Source organism: Lathyrus oleraceus, chromosome 6 (genome assembly GCF_024323335.1).
Source record: "Lathyrus oleraceus cultivar Zhongwan6 chromosome 6, CAAS_Psat_ZW6_1.0, whole genome shotgun sequence".
Taxonomy (NCBI): domain Eukaryota; kingdom Viridiplantae; phylum Streptophyta; class Magnoliopsida; order Fabales; family Fabaceae; genus Lathyrus; species Lathyrus oleraceus.
In genome coordinates this window covers 475,138,732-475,159,876 of record NC_066584.1, presented here as the reverse complement: position 1 = coordinate 475,159,876, position 21,145 = coordinate 475,138,732, and the positions used below count along the sequence as shown (strand labels likewise).

Genomic DNA, 21,145 nt, shown 5'->3' with positions numbered 1-21,145 from the left:
TGTTAGTTTGTTTTGTGACAATCACAACGACATTTATATTGCAACTAACCCTGTCTTTCACAAACGAACCAAACATGTCAAATTAGATTGTCATCTTGTGCGAGACAAACACTTGGCTAGTATCATAGACCTCATACATATTGACTTTACCAATAAAGTTGTTGATGTGTTCATTAAGAATTTGTACATGGGTCCTTTTACAATGCTTGTTGTCAAACTTGGATTACTTCGAGTTTGAAGGGGATTGTTAACATATTCTAATTAGTTTTTATTTTACGATTTAGATTTAGTTTTAATTTGTTATTAGTACTATTTTATAGGATTGTTACCGTGCTTTTCTATATATCTATATATCTCTTATGTAACAACTTTTCTTTTAATCAATAGAATATAATATCTTTTTCATTTTCAATTTTCTTTTATCTCTCGAGATTATCAAGTCATATGTTAACATAATATCTTCGTTTATAAAATTAAATGATACGAAACTTCTTCAACATATATATTTTTAACCAATCACAACATTGCTTATAATTTAATGGTTTCATCGTCAACATGTCTTTTTCTCTTTGTTAATATCTCCTTCATGAATTTAAACTATGCTCTAATACTTTATAAACTGGATCAAAACTTTTAATATTGTATGTCTTTATCTTTTTTAATTCAACTAATGAAGCATAGATACTTCTAAAATGATGAAGTACCGATACCGGATACACATTTGTACCGGATATTCGTACCGTATTTATGGTACTTTATTTTTTCTTATTATTCGGTTTAGAATAAAATTTGTGATTTTCTTAAATGTCAATATAATATATTTATGTTTTTTTATTTTTTTTATTATATCTTAATATTATTTTTAGTTTTTTCAATTTCTTATAATGGTATTTTGCTATGAACCTAACAATTTTGTTCTCTTTTATTATATTTTATAAAATAAAAAAAATTACTAATGTACCCACAGTATGATTTTCTTTTAAATGTCGTAGCCAGTATCCGCACCGGGTACTGTGGCTATGCATCATAGGTTCAAGCATGTGAGTAAGATAAATCATGCATAAAAGGGTTCTTCATACTAATTTAACTTTGTGGCGCAGATAAAATAAAATACAATCTCTATGAAGACCAACTTTTTATCAGTTGTTAATACTAAGGAAACCACATAAATAGCAATTGGAGTTTATTGCAGCACAGTACTAGTGAAACTGATATATTGCTCAACTTTTTGTTCTTTCTATCACTAGAATAGTACACTTAGATTCCTAGACATATGCTCAAACATATCATACCAATCTATTCTCAGCTGAAAATTGAACATCAAATAACCTCTGTCGAGCCTTCATTGCCTGCATAGTAAAAACCACACAAATTGAGAAGCAGGCACAGTAAACTTGAAATGTATGGTTTCAAGACAAAGGTTAAATGGCGTACCAGTTGCTCCCAATTTATACAACATGTTATGATAGAAAGAAGAACACATTGAACAAAAGCACCAACTTGTATACCAATCCAAAGTCCTTTCCCTCCCACTTGAACCCAAAATGCCAATGCAGCAGCAACAGGAATCCCACAGAGGTAGAAGGCCCCTAGATTGACATAAACTCCTAGGTGTTGCCATCCACAGCCTCTAGCAATCCCTGAATCAAAGAATAGTGAAACAGAATATCATGTTAGAATGAGTTGAAGTATTGTTTAACGTGGTTATGACGAGAGGGGATTTTACCTGTGAGAACACCTTGTATGCTGTCCAATATAACAGATATAGAAACCAAAGGAGCCATGACAGTGGCATAATCAATAACTTCCTTATCATTGCTGAAAACATAACCATAAACATGGCGGCATGCAAAAAGGGTTCCACTCACTATACTTGCTTCTATGAGTGCAAGTGACATGGCACCTAACACAGCAACGCGTGCTTCAAATGGATTCCCAGCTCCTAATTCGTTTGAAACTCTCGTACTATATGCAGAGACAGATAAACAGGGATAATTCAATTAGATATACGTTCAATGGTTAGACTATTAAAAATGAATATTGTATATGTTAAAGTTGTAACCTTGCTGCAGCACTAATTCCAAATGGTATTGTATAGAGAGTTGCAATGGTATTGAGACTATATAAAAATGGAAAAATAATTAGCGGAAAACCTCATAAGATAACTAAGATTGATGGATTAGTAGAAGTAAAAAAAATTGAAGGCAACATACCAAACTGATAGAACTGAAGTTTCGAGTTGTGGATTTGGTAACAGCCCAGACAGTAAGACCATTAGCTCAAATGACCACCATTCAAGGCTACAATCATCAACATGAAAATCAAATATCATTCAATTTTATGGAAAATAAACAGTACCACAACACAATTACTTGAAGAAAGTTGCAATTTAGTCCCTCAAATTTACAAAATTGCAATTTGAGCCCTTGAATGGAACAACTTTGGTCAATTTAGCATTTTACAGCTACAGACTATTTAAACCAATTTGTAGATTTTTCATTAGTATTGATGGATGTTTACTCAAGATGTTTTGATACAGGGACTAAATTGCTCGACCCTTCTAATTTCGAGGAACGAAATGCTGATTTATTTTGTGAAAGAATGTATATAAGCTGAGTTGAGGGGAGAGATGAATCACCAAAGCATTACTGCAGAAGGTATAGCAAAGCGCAAAAACTCCCAAATTCCTTGGAACAGCTCCATACAAATCGGAGCTCTAGTTTTTGCACATGAAGAAGAGTACCTCATGTACAATCCAAGAAAAATCACATTAAACCAAATGGAAATGCTCATTGCAATTGCTCCACCAACATTATCCAACCCTGTCTTGAATACCAAAGCCCAACAAAGAGGTATATGGAAAACAAGAGTGGCACAAGAACTCAAAAGCATTGGAAGAAGCATGCTTTGTATTTGAAAATATCTAACTAGTGGTTGCAATATTGCATATGCAAAAAGTGCCGGAAGAAGCCAAATTGTGAATCTTCCGGCTTCATGCGCAATTAGAGGGTCTTGTCCTGTGAAAACAAGTATGTTTTCAATGTTGATCCAAATGAAAGATACCGGAAGACAAACTAATATGAGAGAAAAGATAGCTGTGTATGTTTGCATTCCTATTCTTTGATACTGTTTTGCTCCATAAGCTTGTCCACATATGGTTTCTAGGCCACTAGACATTCCCACCTGTTACCATGAGTAAAATCACCAATGAAAAGGTATATCTTATTATGAGGATGCACAAACATATACAATACTCTTGAGATCTTTTAACATATGTACCCAAGACAGTTGTCCCCCTGAAGACTCTAGAACCTTATTATAAAAGGGAGACATAAACCAAACTCCAAACCTAGTCTTAAGGTTGTCACAAAACATTTTAGTGGTTATGTTATGCTATCTATTTGTAAAAAAGAGTGGTTATGATGAAGTAAGTTGATAGTACCAGAAAGCTGAAACCAGTGACAGTGGTGAAGGAGATGGATAAGGCGGTGCTAGCGAGATCGAGTTCACCCAAATTGCCAACTATTATGATTGAAACAACCTGCAACATGTATTGCGACAAACCTATAGCGACCATAGGTCCTGATAGGTAACAAATCCTCTTCATTTCTTTCAAGTAAATATCCTTACTGATTACTTTCTTCTTCCTTTCTTCTTCTCCATGGCTCTCTGTTTTCGAAACAACCTCTTTTCCTAATAACAGACTCTCTTCCATTGCGGTTCTCTCTTCGGCCATTTTGAAGAAGAATACCGAGATAGAATTTGGACCTCTGGGTCTCTCTTTTTTGGTGGCTTTCGCTATTCATAGTCACCTTCTCATTGTCTTCCTACGCTTATACTACTAATATTCTCCATCGTATTACGGCATTTTAGTCTATTAAATCATTAACATATTGCTATTTCAAAACACAACTTTTTCATTTTTCAATGTTACTTTTGTCTTATCTCTTTCATTTTTTGAGACGTGTCAAAGATGTTTAGGAAATAAAAGTTACTTTTAATTATGTGAAAATGTTGAATAGCATAATGTATTAATTAATATATTTTATAAAATAATTAATAATTAGTAATTGTTATTAAGTTTTTTATGAAATTAATTAATTAAATATTGGAATAAAACAATTGGGGTAAAAGTCTATTTTATAATGGAATTTTTAATGCATGTTACTTCCACATTACGAAAAAAATACTTAAATATCCTTTAGATTTTGGATAGATATCTTTGGATATATTCAATATATACTCAACGTAGGTCATTCTAAGTTACTGTTTATCAGTGTTTTTGATAAACAATCATGAGTTTTAAAGTCTGTGAAATTAATTCGAAAAATCTTCAAAATAGTTTGTGCAAATGATTGTATGAACACACATGCGTGTGAATTGAATGCAGATGTCGCGTGAGCGATAACGACGTAGAAAAAGACTTTAAATGAAGTCATATTGTGATAAATGATAAGGTAAAATGCAATAAATGACATTAAACAAAGCAAAAGTAAAAGTATATATTTTGTTTAAGGGAAAAAAAGATTGGTAGTAGGCGCATACATATATCTCGCTCAATCATTTCGTTCTTTGACTAGGGTACTCCAGTGATATGGAGAGTATGTATGAAAATTTGCAACCTTTGATCACATGCATGAGTTTGCTATTTATTCTATTTACAAAATAACTGATGCGACGGTTATGACCACTAAAGAACTCCTGCATTCATTTCACGTTCAATCTTCAAGTTCTCACTAGTGTATTTACGCGTCACCCACGACACTATCTATTTTTATAAAATTAAATAATTAAAATTTGGAATGAAATTGAATCTAAAATCCATTTAATAAGAAGTCCAATACTCGAAAGCCCATTGTTATTCCAATTCACTTAAACAATCTACAATACATGTCAAAGGTTTATAAACCTTGATATAATTTGTAAACTAATTCATGTGGAATACATGTCAAAGATTTATAAACCTTGATATAATTTATAAACTAATTCATATGGAACTTAATATTAGTGTTGTGATATATTCTAAGTTGAAACTCAAACCCAAGTTAGTTAGGGTTAGGATTTGTTAGGTTAGTTACTTAATATCCAAGAAGCTAGAGATTTTTTCCATAAAACTTCCTCTCATAAAACTCGGTCTCATGTGAACATAAATGGGGGATTCTTGTTTTGACTTTTTCACCACCAAATATGATCTTCATTAACTAGCTCAACTTTGGGATCCCTTAAAGAAGAAAAAACGATGCAACACGAACATACTACATCACACACAATACATACACCCTTTTTGTTCCCATTTTTCCCCATAAACTCACAACCTACAACATCAAAAACACACTTTAATTCAAATATCTTCCTCATCATAACCCTCCAACTTCTTACCATCCTTACACCATAAGTTTACTTTATTCCTTCACACAAAATTAAACACAAATCCATAACCTCTCTTCACCATGTAACACACAACTCTCACCTCTCTTATAAAACTTACAGGCTGAAAAAATTGAAGATATGATCATCTTCCTTCAAATTCAACGTGACCCCCACCAAAATCTTCTTTAATAGTGAAAATCACACAAGCCATATTATCTTCTTCATTATTCATGTGACAAAGCTCTCATGATAACCATATCATCTTCTTCTTGCTACAACAAAACTCACCATTTCCGTCTCACCATTTTCATACATCAACTTCACTTCTACTCACCCACAACCATATACACTTCTATTTCCTTTTCTTCCCATTGTGACATATACTCTTCACCTTCCTTCACAACATTCATCATAACCTTCAACATCTAACCTCATTTCAATTTCACTCTTCAATATCATCACTGTAAAAACCATAACTTCACAACTTCTACCAATTATTTTCCTACACAAAACACAATCCTCTTCATCTTCTACAACTACTAACAACATCACACAATATCCAAACACCACAACAAAGAGAAGTGAAAGAAGACAAGAGGAATAAAATTCGACGATACATCTTTTCATCCACCGATCTGCTTCAACATGCAACACCCATCACAGCGGCGACTACCATCTTCTCGCACCGCCATCGTGAACACACATACAAACGCTCATACAATGACCTCCTCCTCCATCCAATCGCATACCACCGCCCCTAATGGAATCCCAGACACACCACCGCACGAGACATTGACAATCGCGGATGACTTTCGACGACGTCCCCCTTCACTCCGCCTGCAACAACCAATCCCGCCACCGGTAGTCGCTCTTCTCACTCATTCATAATGTCATTTTCACTCATTTTATGATTTAATGTGTTGGATTTGAACAAAAGCTTTTATCTTTAGTATTAATTTGTTGTTGGGAAAACAAAATTTTAAAGAGAGAGAGAGAGACACGAGAGAATAGGAGAATTGATTGAGGGAGGAGACTTGTTGAGAATGTATCAAATGTGAGTAGTGTGGGTAATAGTCCCATATTGGTTGGAAATATGGAGACTTGAGTATTTATATGTGAGAGAACTCACCCACATATCATCTTAAGGTTTTGGGTGAATATGTGGTGTGTCTCTCATAAAGGTGTTGCTCCAAAAAAGAAGAAGTCCCACAATGTTCAATGCTCTCTAGTGAAAAACTCCCCCAACAAATGGTATCATGATTCTTTGGTTCGAGAAAGGGATATGATTAATTGTATCGAAAGTCAAAGGTGTCAGTGTGACGAATAAGAAATGTTCCGTTTAAGAGTGTCAACAGCGCCAGTGTGGTGAATAAGAAATGTTCCGTTGTGGAAGTAAGAAGCGCTTTCACTTGAGGGGGAGCATTAGGTAAAAGGTAAAATGCAATAAATGACATTAAACAAAACAAAAATAAAAGTATATATTCTGTTTAAGGAAACAAAAAGACTGGACGTAGGCGCATACATATTTTTCGCTCAACCATTTTGCTCTTTGACTAGGGTACTCCAATGGTATGGAGAGTATGTATGAAATTTTGCGGCCGTTGATCACATGTATGAGTTTGCTATTTATTCTATTTATAAAATAATCATCGATGACGGTTATGACCACTAAGGAACTCCTGCATTCATTTCACGTTCAATCTTCAAGTTCTCACTAGTGTATTTACGTGTCACCCACGACACTATCTGTTTTTATAAAATTAATTAATTAAAATTTGGAATGAAATTAAGCCTAAAATCCATTTGATAAGAAGTTCAATACTCGAAAGTCCATTGTCATTCCAATTCACTTAAGCAATCTACAATACATGTCAAAGATTTATAAACCTTGATATAATTTGTAAACTAATTCGTGTGGAACTTAATATTAGTGTAGTGATATATTCCAAGTTGAAGCCCAAGTTAGTTAGGGTTAGGATTTGTTATATTAGTTACTTAGTATCCAAGTAACAAAGTGTTTACCATGAAAATTGATAAACAACCGTTGATCTTCCAAATTAAAAATATTTTGGTTACTTACAGGATCAATCATATTAATCCTATGACATATGCTAATTGTTTTTAGGCGAAGTCTGATGAGTGATAAACACTTCGACACAATTCATACTTAAATGACTTGTTAAAGAATATAAAGGAAAGATAATGCAAGGAAAGCAATGAAAGTACTAGAAAGTAAATGGCGAAGGAGATAAATTTCTGAAAAGAAAAGACAAGATCGATTAAATTGCTTTGAATAAAAATATGGTGCCACAAAAAACATACATTTTCTCAATTTACACTTTCTCCACACACGGATATTTTGGGTAATTTGATGAATTTGTATAAATTTGAACCCACATATCCCAACACTAAGACTTCCTATTTATACCAATCGAAATAACTGCTTCTAACGGCATATTCACCAGATTGAGACAAGTGGCACTCTGCATGTGCGTGATCGTCCACCATGCCTCATGTATGCTCCGCAATTTAAATAATAACAATAAATTCCCTCCCTTATTTGAATTTAAATCCCTTATCTAACTGCCATTAGTGATGCTTCTGTTTCCCTACTTCTGGAAACATTTCTAAGTCCACAAAACACCTTTATCCTTGTATCAAGGTATTTTCGACTGGAATTTCAAACTTTATAATTTTGTCTAAGTATTCAATTTCTTCACAGGAGCTTATTTCCTTATTTAATTCCCTTAATCCATATCAGACGTCGAAATTGGAGCTAACAAATTGCCCCCTAAAAATGTCATTTTCGACACCTCGAAGAAAAAGGCATTTTTTGAGACTATGGTTCGACACCTTTGAACAATTCTTGCATAGCTTTGATGCCACTAGTGCTCCAACATTGCAAAAACTATCCATCTTTTCCCACCTGGCATATGACGTCAAAATCATCATTACCCTTTTCCAACATGTCTTTTCAACCCATGCGTGAATCTTTTTAACCATTATGTTTCCTATACCTTAAGAGATCGTGGGATTAAGGCCTTAATTACCACCGTCCCACTATGCAATCCTAGAGGGACACATGTCCCACTTGTTTGTCAACCACTAATGCTGATTTGAACCGTTTTTTTCTCCCACAAAACCCTATAAAAAACGCAATACTCACTACCTCCACTCTTTTACGCTTTCTAAAACTCTCAAGTCCTCCGACTCTTCATCTTCTTCAAAACAAAGTCAAAAAACCCAGATTTTTTCCCTTCAGACTTTAACAAAAATGGCCACTTCAAGCAAAACCCCCAAAGAAACAACCAAAGTTGCCAAGGTTTCTATCAAACACACGAGGGGCCCTAAAAAGATCTCGGATCTCCCTCCTTTTGCCACACTTCCTAGTCCAGTGATGATGGGTAACCAACAATACATTCCTGAACCAAAGACTGAGCAACAACGAAGAATTTATGAATCTCAGGTACTTATTCCCATAACTGTTTCTGGAAAAAATCATGCTTTGTTTAGCCCTTTACCTAATCTGAATATTGAGCCCAACAGACTTAGGGACTTTTTTCCTACTTATCATAAATATTTCGAGACTGGTTCGTTAGCAGTACCACACGTGAAAGATATTTCGAGACTGGTTCATCTTCCTTCATCTGAGTCATCTTGAATTACTTTCTCAACATCTGCAACTTCATCCTTTTTAGTTTTTCATCTCTACCATACAAGCTTTTCAACTTGTCCCACGCTCCTTTCGTTGTTTCTTCTTCGATAATCTTCTCAAACACATTAGAATCCACGCATTGGTGAACCAAGAACTGACCTTTTCCATCTTTCTTTCTTCGTTCTTTGTGTGCAGCTTGCTGAGCATCATCTGCATTTACTTTCAATGTTGGTACTCCATCTTTTGCGATTTCAGACACATCTTGAAATCTGAAGATGGCTTTCATCTGCGCAACCCACCTTTCATAGTTCTCCCTTTTGAAAACCGGTAAATTCGTTGAAAATTATGTTAATGTTGTTGTTCCATTTTCCTTTAGAGATTCTCTCTGAATCGCAACCGAGATCTTTGATACCAATTTGTTGAACAAAAGTTTTCAAGAAAGATAAAAGACAGAGAAAAAGAAGAGATAAAAGAGAGAAAACTATAAACTGAATTATGAAAATTAGGATTGAGTAAAGTTATAATTACATCATACAAAGCCCTTTATACAGACAACTAAAGCCTAAACCCAAACTATACAAATCGATCCAAACCTAAAACGTACAAAATGTAAAATGAAAAATTACAAGTTACATTTCAATACTACTCTATGTTGTATTCGACTCTATCGAATACAGCTGACTACGACAACTTCGACTAGTTACTTCGACCTCGTTGAATGCTAGCTTTCAATCAAAACTTTGAATTACAACTTCTAACATATTATTAATACAAATATTTTTTATAAACGAGAAAAAATATATTTTTGATACTAATATTTTTATAAACGAAAAAAAATTTAACATTGATAAAATATTTTTATAAAAGGAGAAAAGTATATTGATAAATAATATTGCGGTCGCAGTCACAAATTCACATCATTATATTTAATTATCTAAATATTTTTTGTGTATTATTATTAATCTTCATAATACTTCACCCAGACAAATGCACGAGTCTTTTAGAGTCAATGAAAGTGTCGTATTAAGAGTCTCGTAAACTTTCTGTCTTTACATAAAATAAATGATTCTTTTACCAAATTTTTATAACTTATTATAATATAATAAATTACTCATTATTTATTTTAAACAAATAAATAATTAGACGTAATACAAATGTATAACATATTTAAACTACAATTCTTTTAGGATTTCAACATAAGTAATTAAACTGCTTGAGTATATATTCATCAGATACATCATGAAAAACATTTAATTAAAACATATAAATAAAAGTTGACCATAATAAATAGTTGCAATTATTTTTTTGAAATTATAATTATCATTTAAAATTATTTATTCAACTTGTTAATATTATAATTATCATTTATAATTAATGCACATTAAAATATATATTTAATTATCATATTTCCTGTTACAATAGAAAAAAAAAAGTGATAAAAATCAAATTATTGTACAATTGTTAGATAACAGTTATAAAAATATTTTTTTATGACATTATTTTTTACTATCCAAACATTTTTATAAAGACAAGAGAAAAATGTTAAAATTATAAGATTGATGAAGATTGCTGGCAGAAAATTAATAATGCAGCGACTTAGATAGTTTCAAATGAAAAGATCATTTTATATTTATTATTCTATATAGCATATAAACAATAATTAAATAAATAATAAATATATGTATAATTATCTAAAAAGTATTAAATATATAATAATTTAAACTTAAAAAAAAAGATTATATTTTAAATTATTCAAATTATTGTACAATTGTTAGATAAGAGTTATAAAAATATTTTTTTATGACATTATTTTTTACTATCCAAACATTTTTATAAAGATAAGAGAAAAATGTTAAAATTATAAGATTGATGAAGATTGCAGGCAGAAAATTAATAATGCAGCGACTTAGATAGTTTCAAATTAAAAGATCATTTTATATTTATTATTCTATATAGCATATAAACAATAATTAAATGAATAATAAATATATGTATAATTATCTAAAAAGTATTAAATATATAACAATTTAAATTTAAAAAAAAAAGATTATATTTTAAATAACTGTTAAGTCATATTTGTGAATACAAATAAGAGAATAAATCAAACAATGCATATTTATGAACAAAAATAAATCACTATGATACTAATTAATGTATAATTATAAAAGATGAAAATATTTAGGGTAATAGTGCTAAAAAGTGATGGAGATAAATTAAGAAATTAAAGGTTAGTATAAAATAAATATTCTATACACTAGAAAAATAAATGTAGTATAAAAGTGAATAATAGAATTTTTAAAAATAATATTTTATAACATTATTTTTTATGATCCAAATATTTTTATAAATAATTTTATTTTTTATACGATTTTTTTTTATTGTTGATCCAAATAAATAGAAAAAAATGTATTGTTTATATAATCTTTTTATAAACAGAAAAAAAATATATTGTTAGGTACAAATATTTTTATAAATGAAAAAAATTCTATTATTAATACAAATATTTTTATAAACGAAAAAAAAAATTATTGATAAAAATATTTTTATAAAAAGAAAAAAATTATTGTTGATACAGATATAATCTTAGTTCTTACTACTATTAAAAAATTATTAAAATTTTATATTTAAACATAAAATACATTTTTAAATTTTTTTTTAAATAAATAATATATGACATTAAAATAATTTTTTAAATAATATTAAATTTTACAATAATAAAATATTTTATCCCACGGATTACTATCGGTACAGGATCTATTTTATTTTAACTAATCATTACTTTTATTTGATAGGCAAAACTCTTTATTATCAATATAAAATAAATTATCTCTAGGGAGAGCAACTTCTTATCAATTATTACTACTAAGTATGATTTGGCATATCTAGGCTAAAATCACAACAATACAAGGAAACCACATAAATAGCAATTGGAGTTCATTGCAGCACAGTACTAGTGAAACTGATATATTGCTCAACTTTTTGTTCTTTGTATCATTAGAATAGTAGTCTTAGATTCCTACTCATATGCTCAATCATATCATACCAATCTATTCTCTGCTGAAAATTGAACATCAAATAACCTCTCTCTAGCCTTCATTGCCTGCATAGGTAAAACCACACAAATTGAGAAGCAGGCACAGTAAATTTGAAATGTATGGTTTCAAGAGAAAGGTTAAATGGCATACCAGTTGCTCCCAATTTATACAACATGTTATGATAGAAAGAAGAACACATTGAACAAAAGCACCAACTTGTATACCAATCCAAAGTCCTTTCCCTCCCACTTGAACCCAAAATGCCAATGCAGCAGCAACAGGAATCCCACAGAGGTAGAAGGCCCCTAGATTGACATAAACTCCTAGGTGTTGCCATCCACAGCCTCTAGCAATCCCTGAATCAAAGAATAGTGAAACAGAATATCATATTAGAATTAGTTCAAGTATTGTTTAACGTAGTTACGACGAGTTAGTAATGACGAGAGGGGATTTTACCAGCGAGAACACCTTGTAAGCCGTCCAATATAACAGATATACAAAGCAGAGGAGCCAAGATAGTTACATAATCAACAACCTCCTTATCATTGCTGAAAATGTAACCATAGAAATGGCGGCATGCCAAAAGGATTGCACTCACTATAGCTGTTTCAACGAGTGATAGTGACAAAGCACCTAACACAGCAACGCGTGCTTCAAATGGATTGCCAGCTCCTAGTTCGTTTGAAACTCTTGTACTATAATATGCGGAGACAAAAAACGATAATTCTATTAGATATAACTTCAAAGGGGAGAATGTTAAGAATGAATATTGGTTATGTTAAACTTTTAACCTTGCTGCAGCACCAATTCCAAATGGTACTGTATAGAAAGTTGCGATGGTATTGAGACTATATAAAAATGGAAAAAATAATTAGCAAAAAACTCACAAGATAATTAAGATTAATGAATTACTAGTAAAAAAAAATGAAGGCAACATACCAAACTGATAGAACTGAAGTTTCAAGTTGTGGATTGGGTAACAGCCCAGACAGTAACACAATTAGCTCGAATGACCACCATTCAAGGCTACAATCATCAACATGAAAAATGATTATGATTGGAAAACTTTTTTGGGAAATTGAAAGATTAAATCAGCATTCTAGTCCAAAATACGGAAGGTTTGGTCAATTTAGTCCTTCAATTGAACGGCTTTGGTAGAGGGACTACATTGGTCGACCCTTCTGATTTCAAGGACGGAAACGCTGATTTATGTCGTGGAAGAATATATACAAGTTGAGTTGAAGAGGAAGATGAATCACCAAATCATTACTGCAGAAGGTATAGCAAAGCGGAAAAACTCCCAAATTCCTTGGAAGAGCTCCATAGAAATCGGAGCTCTAGTTTTTGCACATAAAGAAGAGTATCTCATGTACAATGCAAGGAAAATCACATTTAACCAAATGGAAATGCTCATTGCAATTGCTCCACCAATATTACTCAATCCTGTCTTGAAAACCAAAGCCCAACAAAGAGGTATATGGACAACAAGAGTGACACAAGAACTCAAAAGCATTGGAATAAGCAAGCTTTGTATTTGGAAATATCTAACTAGTGGTTGCAATATTGCATATGCAAAAAGTGCTGGAAGAAGCCAAATTGTGAATCTTCCAGCTTCATGCGCAATTAGAGGGTCTTGTCCTGTGAAAACAAGTATGTTTTCAATGTTGATCCAAATGAAAGATAGCGGAAGACAAACCAATATGAGAGAAAAGATAGCTGTGTATGTTTGCATTCCTATTCTTTGATATTGTTTTGCTCCATAAGCTTGTCCACATGTGGTTTCTAGGCCACTAGCCATTCCCATCTGTAAGCATCAGTTAAATCACCAATGCATTCAGTATGTTGGAGGGAGAAAATTGTTAAATGAATTTATATCTAAATCTCAAAACCTTGATAGTAAGATAAGGGTGTCCAAACATATGTATATACATTGAAGGTGCATAACTTAATTTTCTTAGACTGAAATGAGATCACATTTATGGATGACAAATGGACATGAGCATCCCCTTAAAAAAAATTTAGAAGTGGCAAGAAATTATATCCGTCCTGTTTATGCTTGCGTCAGCAAAAGTCAATCAAAAAATAAGAGGGACATGTCTAAACTTTTATTAGGTCCGCCAAAACCTACTAAAAATGGGGTACGGGATGTCGAGTCCTACCACCCCTTAAGCCTAAACATGACAAAAAATAATTATGTTTGTATTGTTGATACCATCATCCGTCAAAAGTCTTAAAAAAAAATGAGGTGGAGCAAACAAAATAGATGGATAAATTTGAAATTTTTGTTCGATCTACCAAAATACGACAACTAAAAGGGCGGACCCGAACTATTTTTCCACCCCTAACCTAATTAGATTTAAAAAAAATTAATCCCTTAAGGAACAAGTTATCTTGACTTAAGTAAATAATTAATCCCCTGGATTAATTTAGTGAAGACTTAACTTCTGAGATTCGTTTTTAAAATCTCAAGTCTTATGTTCGAATTTATGTATTGGATCAATCTCATATAAAGTTTTATTCTGATTACCCTGCTAACACTGAGATTAATCCTTAAATTTGTCGGTCACAATTTCGACTTTTCAAAATAAAAAAATAAATAATATTATTGTCTAACTTCATAGGTGGCCAACCTCTTCATTACCCATTTTTAAATAATTAATTATATAAACCCAAACACAGCTAGATTAAAAAAATAAAAAATAAAAAAAATAAAAACTCTCACGTAACCTGTCGACAAAATCAAAACAACTTCATATTTGCTTCTATACTAAAAAACAAAACACACTTTTCATAAAAATAAAAAACTAACCTAATTAAAAAACAATAGAAACCACTCAAACAAGATAGTATCAGAAAAAGCAGAAACTAACTATACGCATTACCAGGAAGCTGAAACCAGTAACACCGGCGAAGGAGATAGCCATGGCGGCGCTAGATAGTTCGAGTTCCCCCAAATGACCAACTATCATGATAGAAACAACCTGCAACAGATACTGTGACAAAACCACAGCTACCATAGGACCTGATAAATAACAAATCCTCTTCATTTCCTTCCCGTAAATAGCCTTAGTAATTCCCTTCTTCTTCTTCCTCTCTTCTTCTCCATGGCTATCTGTTTTCAAAACAATCTCTTTTCCTAACAAACTCTCTTCCATGGCGGTTCTCTCTTGAGCCATATTGAAAGAATACACCAATATACAATATATAATTTGTAGAAGTTTTGTTTACATGAGTCACTCTTATTTGGCTGGCATTTTATAAGACTCAGATATAATAATACTATTATTCAATCAGTCACTCTCTCATTCTCTTAAGGACTGCATTAATTAGGCATCTTAATCAATTGATTCATTATTAATCCATAGTATACATACATGTACAGACAAGTAACTTTTTTTAAATATTTTTTTTAATAATAAGTTTTTTTTTGGTCAAGAATAATAGTAATTTTTATATATAATATATCTCAACAAACTAAACTTATTTAATATATTTAAGTTAAATATATTTATTAAATATTTTTTATTAATTTAAGTTTGACTTTTAATGGAACTTCATTTTTTTTTTAGATTTTAAAAATAATAAATTTGTTATTATTTTTATTTTGTTTATTAATTAGGGTAATGTACATAAGTTTAAAAATCCATTTATGGAAATTTTTTATTGAAAAATTTAATAAAATATTTAAAAATATATTTTTATTAATGTGAATGCATAATTTTTAATATAAGATTTTTTCTATTTATTTTTTAACTTGTATTTTAGGACACAAGTTAGCATTACTCGATGCACACAAATCATTCACAAGCTAATAATTCATGTTTATAAAATGACTTTTTATCTATAATAAATATTCATTAAATAAGGGTGTACATGAGTTGGATTGGATCGAATTTGACATAATTCGTTACCCAATCCGTTTAAATTTTAATGGATTGAGTTCGTTGTTCAACCCTCAATTTTTTTTTAAAAACCAACTGACTCGTTCATTTATGGATTATGTTGTGTTGGATTCGTATGTTCTGTTTTAAATTTTAAAAAAAAATAGTATAAAAAAGTTTAAAAGAATTCAAATTGGATGAAGAACATCACATAAGGTCTAAGAAAATTCATCTACAACATTCGATAATAGTATAAAATTTCACTATACACTTTATTTCCATAAATTACGTTAGTTGAAAATGACGTAAAAAAGAATATTTAGTCTTAGAATTACGTAAACTAATTGGCACAGTAGTATTTTTGATGGAGATTAAAACTTTTTTGGTAAAATTATGGTTAGTAGTGAAATATTAATTTTTCATTTTTATTTAAAATAATAATAAAAAATAAAAAATTACTAATGTCACATCAATGGGTTGAGTAAATGGGTATGCGGTTTGAGAAACTCAAACCTGATACCTGAACCAAAACTGTTTGGGTTGTTGCGGGTTGGGTTGGGCATACCTGTAAATGAATGAGTTCGAATAATTTATGGGTTCGTTCGGTTTGGGTCAGTGGGTTCACGGTTTCACCCGCACCCATGAACAACCCTACATTTTGTATTTGTCAGAAAGTACATATGTGCATGTCACCTCTACAAAAAGCAGAGATGCTCAGAGACCTAAGTAGGTATATTACACTGTATGGTGGTTATGACTTGTCCGAACGACGAGAAGCCCTGTACAGTGATGTTTTTGGTGGTTTAAGAGAACCTGCTCATATTAGGTGACATGCTAGGTATGAAGTGTTGTGCTTTAGGTAATATGTGTTAGTTAGAATTTGCCCCCTCTCTCCTTGGGGGAGAGATATTTATAAAGGTCTCTTGGACTTAGGGTTAGAAAACCCTCAGGGGCGGCAGCCGCTCCCTTATGACTAAGGGAAGTTGTTGACTACTTATTCTTCAAGGAATGATGGTGGACTCTTTTTCCTTTGACCAATGGTATTATACACGTCGTCAGTCTAAGGGCAAGCACCTATGTTCTGTGAGGATATCACCTAGGCGACATCACTTTTAGGCGAGGACACTTGAGCTGCCCTTCGTTCAGGACTCTCACAAATATAATACTAGATAGCCTTTCAAGCACGAGAAATTTGCTAAGGGAAAAATGTTTTCAAGGTCTATTTCATTTGTGAGGTATGTACCTCATCCTATGGCAAATCTCTCAGGTGATGGCAATTTTTTATTAAGAGACGAGTCCATCAGCTGAATGAGACTTTTTACTAAGAGGCGAGTCTCCCAATTTGGGGTGAGTCCATCAACTGAAAGAGAATTTTAATTGTGTAAGCCCTTAATTGAGGGATGAGTCATCTTCCATATGTCTCCTGATTAGCTAAAAATGTCAGCTGAAAATGTCAATCAATGATTCAACTGAATGGGACTTTTTATTAAGAGGCGAGTCCTCCAGCTTAGGGCGAGTCCCTCAACTGAAAGCGAATTTTAATGGTGTAAGCCCTTAATTGAGGGATGAGTCATCTTCCAGATGTCTCATAATTAGCTAAAAATGTTAGTTGGAAATGTCAATCAATCATTCAACTAATCATGCTTACTTCCATTTTATGTAAGTAATAATGGCCTGTTTTTCAAGGCCTTAAATGATAGTGGCACATGTCAGAAATGTGATGAATTTTCTCAAATTTATGGAGGAGTCTAAAAGATCCATTGTGGTTCCAACTCCCCTATAAAAGCTTCCTTATTTTATCTCATTTGCTCCATTTTGCTCCCAGTTTTGAAAAACTCATTTGAATCGTCTAGCTCTTAATCTCTCTTGCTTCCTCGTTCACAACCTTCTTTTAGCTATGAATTTCTCTTTCTCTCGCTTTCTATGGTGGATAGGGTTTACGAAAGAAAAATCGAGATATGTTTTAGGCTAAGGGTTCTAAATTTTTAGGGTATTAGTTTCCCTCTTTGACGATTGCGACGGTAGTGGTGATTTTTTTGTCCTACTGGTTTCTCATGAACAAAGGTGTCATACCCCGATTTTGGTCCTAAATCTTTTATGTTTGTTCGGCATGCTTGGCCTAACCTTACTTTGGTTTTATATGAGGATTGTTTTTTTGATCCAAAGTCATGGTGTTGTGATTGTGGATACATCTATGGTCTGGGTCATCTGAACAACCAAGTTTCTTGTGTTTCTAGCCACTTGCCAGTCATGTTATTGGTTCATGGACACTATGTCAAAACCCTAACCTTATGGTCTTATTTCATGGTTTTGTTCATACACATTATCAGTCAAGTTATTTTCTTTTCAAAAGTCAAACATTCAAGTCATGATTAAACCAATTTTGAAAACCAACTTCAAACCATTTTGTTAATCCATTTCAATTTATTTCATGTCATTGTTTAAACCAGTACATATGATTCCATACAAGAAAAATACAAAAAATTGACACTTTTGACCAATTGTTGACTTTGGTCAACAGTTGACTTTTTGGTCAACTTTGACCAAAGTCAACCCAAATTCCTCAAACCCTAATTTTCATCCTAACCAATAATAGAATATCCATTTACAAAGAAATCATAAAGAAAATACAAAAATTTCCATTTTTGACCAATTGTTGACTTTTGTCAACAGTTGACTTTTTGGTCAACCTTGACCAAAGCCAACTCAACCTTTTTACATCCTAAAGTCCTAAATCTTCCATCCTAAACCTTGATCTGTCACTCCATTGCTCATGTTTGCTTTCTTCCGTCATGAATGCTTCATTTGCAAGTTATCCTCCACCACCATGTTTATGTTCATGCCATGCCTACAAGAGCAGCCAAATTACACAAAAGCAGCAGGTCATAACCATTTCAAGTCAATCAAAATCATGATTCAAGCAAAGGAAATGGACCATGTGATGATATATGAACAAAAGCCAATTGAGAAAAGACTTACCACAAACCATCCATTTTGCTTATGAACCATGAGATTTTGCTTATGAACCATGAGATTTGCCTTCACACCACATACCAGGAGGTTTCGCCTTAGCTTCAAACATCAGGCTTATGGATTTGTCTACCACCTTGCTATCCATCATGACCTGCTACGCAACACAACAACAATGGTCATCCATATCTATTGCAAGTCTACTAAATGGCTACTGCTACCTGCATTGTGCTAGGTCTGTTACCACACACTACTGCCACAAGCTCAGCATGGAATGGCATTGAATCAGCACACCGTCAGTCTGCAAATAACCCACCTACAAATAACCAGTTGGCTGCATGTGAGGGTTGAAGCCAAACCATGACCCTTGGATTTTCCTGCAACAAAATCAGTGTGAACCTAATCCAACACCACAACATGTAAATGACAAACAAAGCTGGGCACATCAATTAGCATTCAAAGGCTCACCATGGTGTGATATATACACTTGCTGCAACCTGCATTTTGCAAGGTCTGCTATAGCACACTGGATGTTCATTGTGCCAAACCAAGACCACATCATGATACCTCATGAAGCAGACTGTACCTATGCTACATAAGACCAAGAAAGTGAAAAACTATTCCAAGTTGCAACGGAGGTTTGAACTGCCAGCCAATGGAAGCAAGGTGTTGGCTCAACATATGAAGGCCAATCATTTGTGGTTTACAAGGTCCTCTTTGACCAGCTGCTACTTGACATCACAAACAGAAAATGCAGATGAAAAATATTGTATATAAGTGCTAGTGTCATGGTTCAGGAACACAACCAACCAAACATCAGAGTTTCAATGCATTGCTGTTAGAATCATGCTAAGACAACATGCAGCAGGCAACAAAACAGTCAGCATACAGTTTTTTCAATGACAATTCGCCACCAAACGATTCTATTAAAGGAAGCAGCAACGTTGAAGCAGCGTCTTTCGATTCGGACCTAAAAAAATGCCAAAACCAACAAAATGCCACATTTGGTACATGTCGCGGGGCTTGATGATCTGTATGATATGAAAATTTGTCTGAAGGAGAGATGAATGTTGTACTTGCTTGGACGCATTTACGCTCCTTGCTGTCGAGGTCAGATGCTTTGCCAGAAACAGCTCAAGGAGTCAAAGAGGCTTCTGTAGCATGGAAAGAGTTGCTGTCCACCATTGAAAATGACAAAGCGTCTAAGATTAGTATAGACAGCCCAGAAAATCAAAACTGTCCATTCTCTGTGACCACACTTGGCAAGACGGTAGCAGATAGTGGAATCACTCTGAATCTCCCTTGTGGTTTGATCATAGATTCTTCTATTACATTAATTGGCATACCTAATGAACAAAACAGTAGCTTTCAGATTGACCTAGCTGGACAAGAGCTAGAAGAGGAGCCATATCCTCCAATTATCTTGCATTATAATGTGAGTCTTCCAGGAGAAAACATGACAGAGGAGCCGTATATTGTTCAAAATACATGGACTATTGATTTCGGGTGGGGAAAAGAGGAAAGGTGTCCTGCCCGTGGTTCTGCTAACATCCATAAAGTTGATGAGCTTGTTCTCTACAATGTACAAGCCTCTGACTGCATAATAAATCATGCCCATTCGGTGGAGGGAATCTCATGACCTGTATAACAGTCCAGCAATGCCAAGTCTTCTAAGCTATGGCCATCAGTAGGATTAGCATACACACTACATCCAACATGAATGATGCACTTCCATCCCGCACCTGTAAACCATGTGCACAATTATTTCAAATGCCAGCCTAATGCAACACAGAGTCAGATACAACACAACTTCAGGATATACCTTCACAATTGAATGTATACGAGAACCAAAATGTGATCATAGCACAGCATATTCGTGTTCCAGAGACTGATCGCCGCCGGCTGACCTTTGGTACCGTCGGGGTTGCAACGGAACTTGATTCTTTGATGCTTCAACCTCAGTTTCAATTAATAGGAGCTACTGAAAAGTCAAATGGAGAATCCACTACAAGCTTGACTGCACCCGCTTCAGAGTTATCCACTGACAATGTTTCTGGGAGCAAGCAGGTGAATTTAAGTAATGACCATGTTAGAAGTTCCGAGTCCGAATCTCCAGCCTCTGGTGTTGCTTCTGAGCAACAGTTGCCCGATAACAAAGAATCCTCGAGCTCTCAGAATCTAGACAACTATGCCAATGGTGGATTGGTTCTCTCACCACATCAGGAGGTTTTGAA

General features: G+C 33.3%; 1 protein-coding gene across 3 annotated transcripts; it reads right to left on the bottom strand.

The window, feature by feature from the left end:
- Positions 1–1,118: 1,118 nt before the first annotated feature.
- Positions 1,119–15,384, bottom strand: LOC127097967 (protein DETOXIFICATION 12). Of its 3 annotated transcripts, none has more exons than XM_051036469.1 (7): positions 14,943–15,384; positions 13,320–13,864; positions 13,000–13,086; positions 12,852–12,908; positions 12,517–12,755; positions 12,211–12,416; positions 1,119–1,349 (listed from the first exon to the last, which is right to left on the bottom strand). In XM_051036469.1, the coding sequence occupies exons 1-7, from the start codon at positions 15,234–15,236 to the stop codon at positions 1,287–1,289; spliced, it is 1,491 nt and encodes a 496-aa protein (XP_050892426.1). In that variant the 5' UTR covers positions 15,237–15,384; the 3' UTR covers positions 1,119–1,286. The 3 variants fall into 3 exon arrangements, with proteins under 3 accessions (XP_050892426.1, XP_050892425.1, XP_050892424.1); XM_051036468.1 differs by lacking the exons at positions 12,211–12,416; positions 12,517–12,755; positions 12,852–12,908; ... (1 more) ...; positions 13,320–13,864; positions 14,943–15,384 and adding exons at positions 1,435–1,640; positions 1,727–1,965; positions 2,063–2,119; ... (1 more) ...; positions 2,639–3,183; positions 3,443–3,868; XM_051036467.1 differs by lacking the exon at positions 1,119–1,349 and adding an exon at positions 11,879–12,125 and having other exon boundaries at positions 14,943–15,381.
- Positions 15,385–21,145: the final 5,761 nt, after the last annotated feature.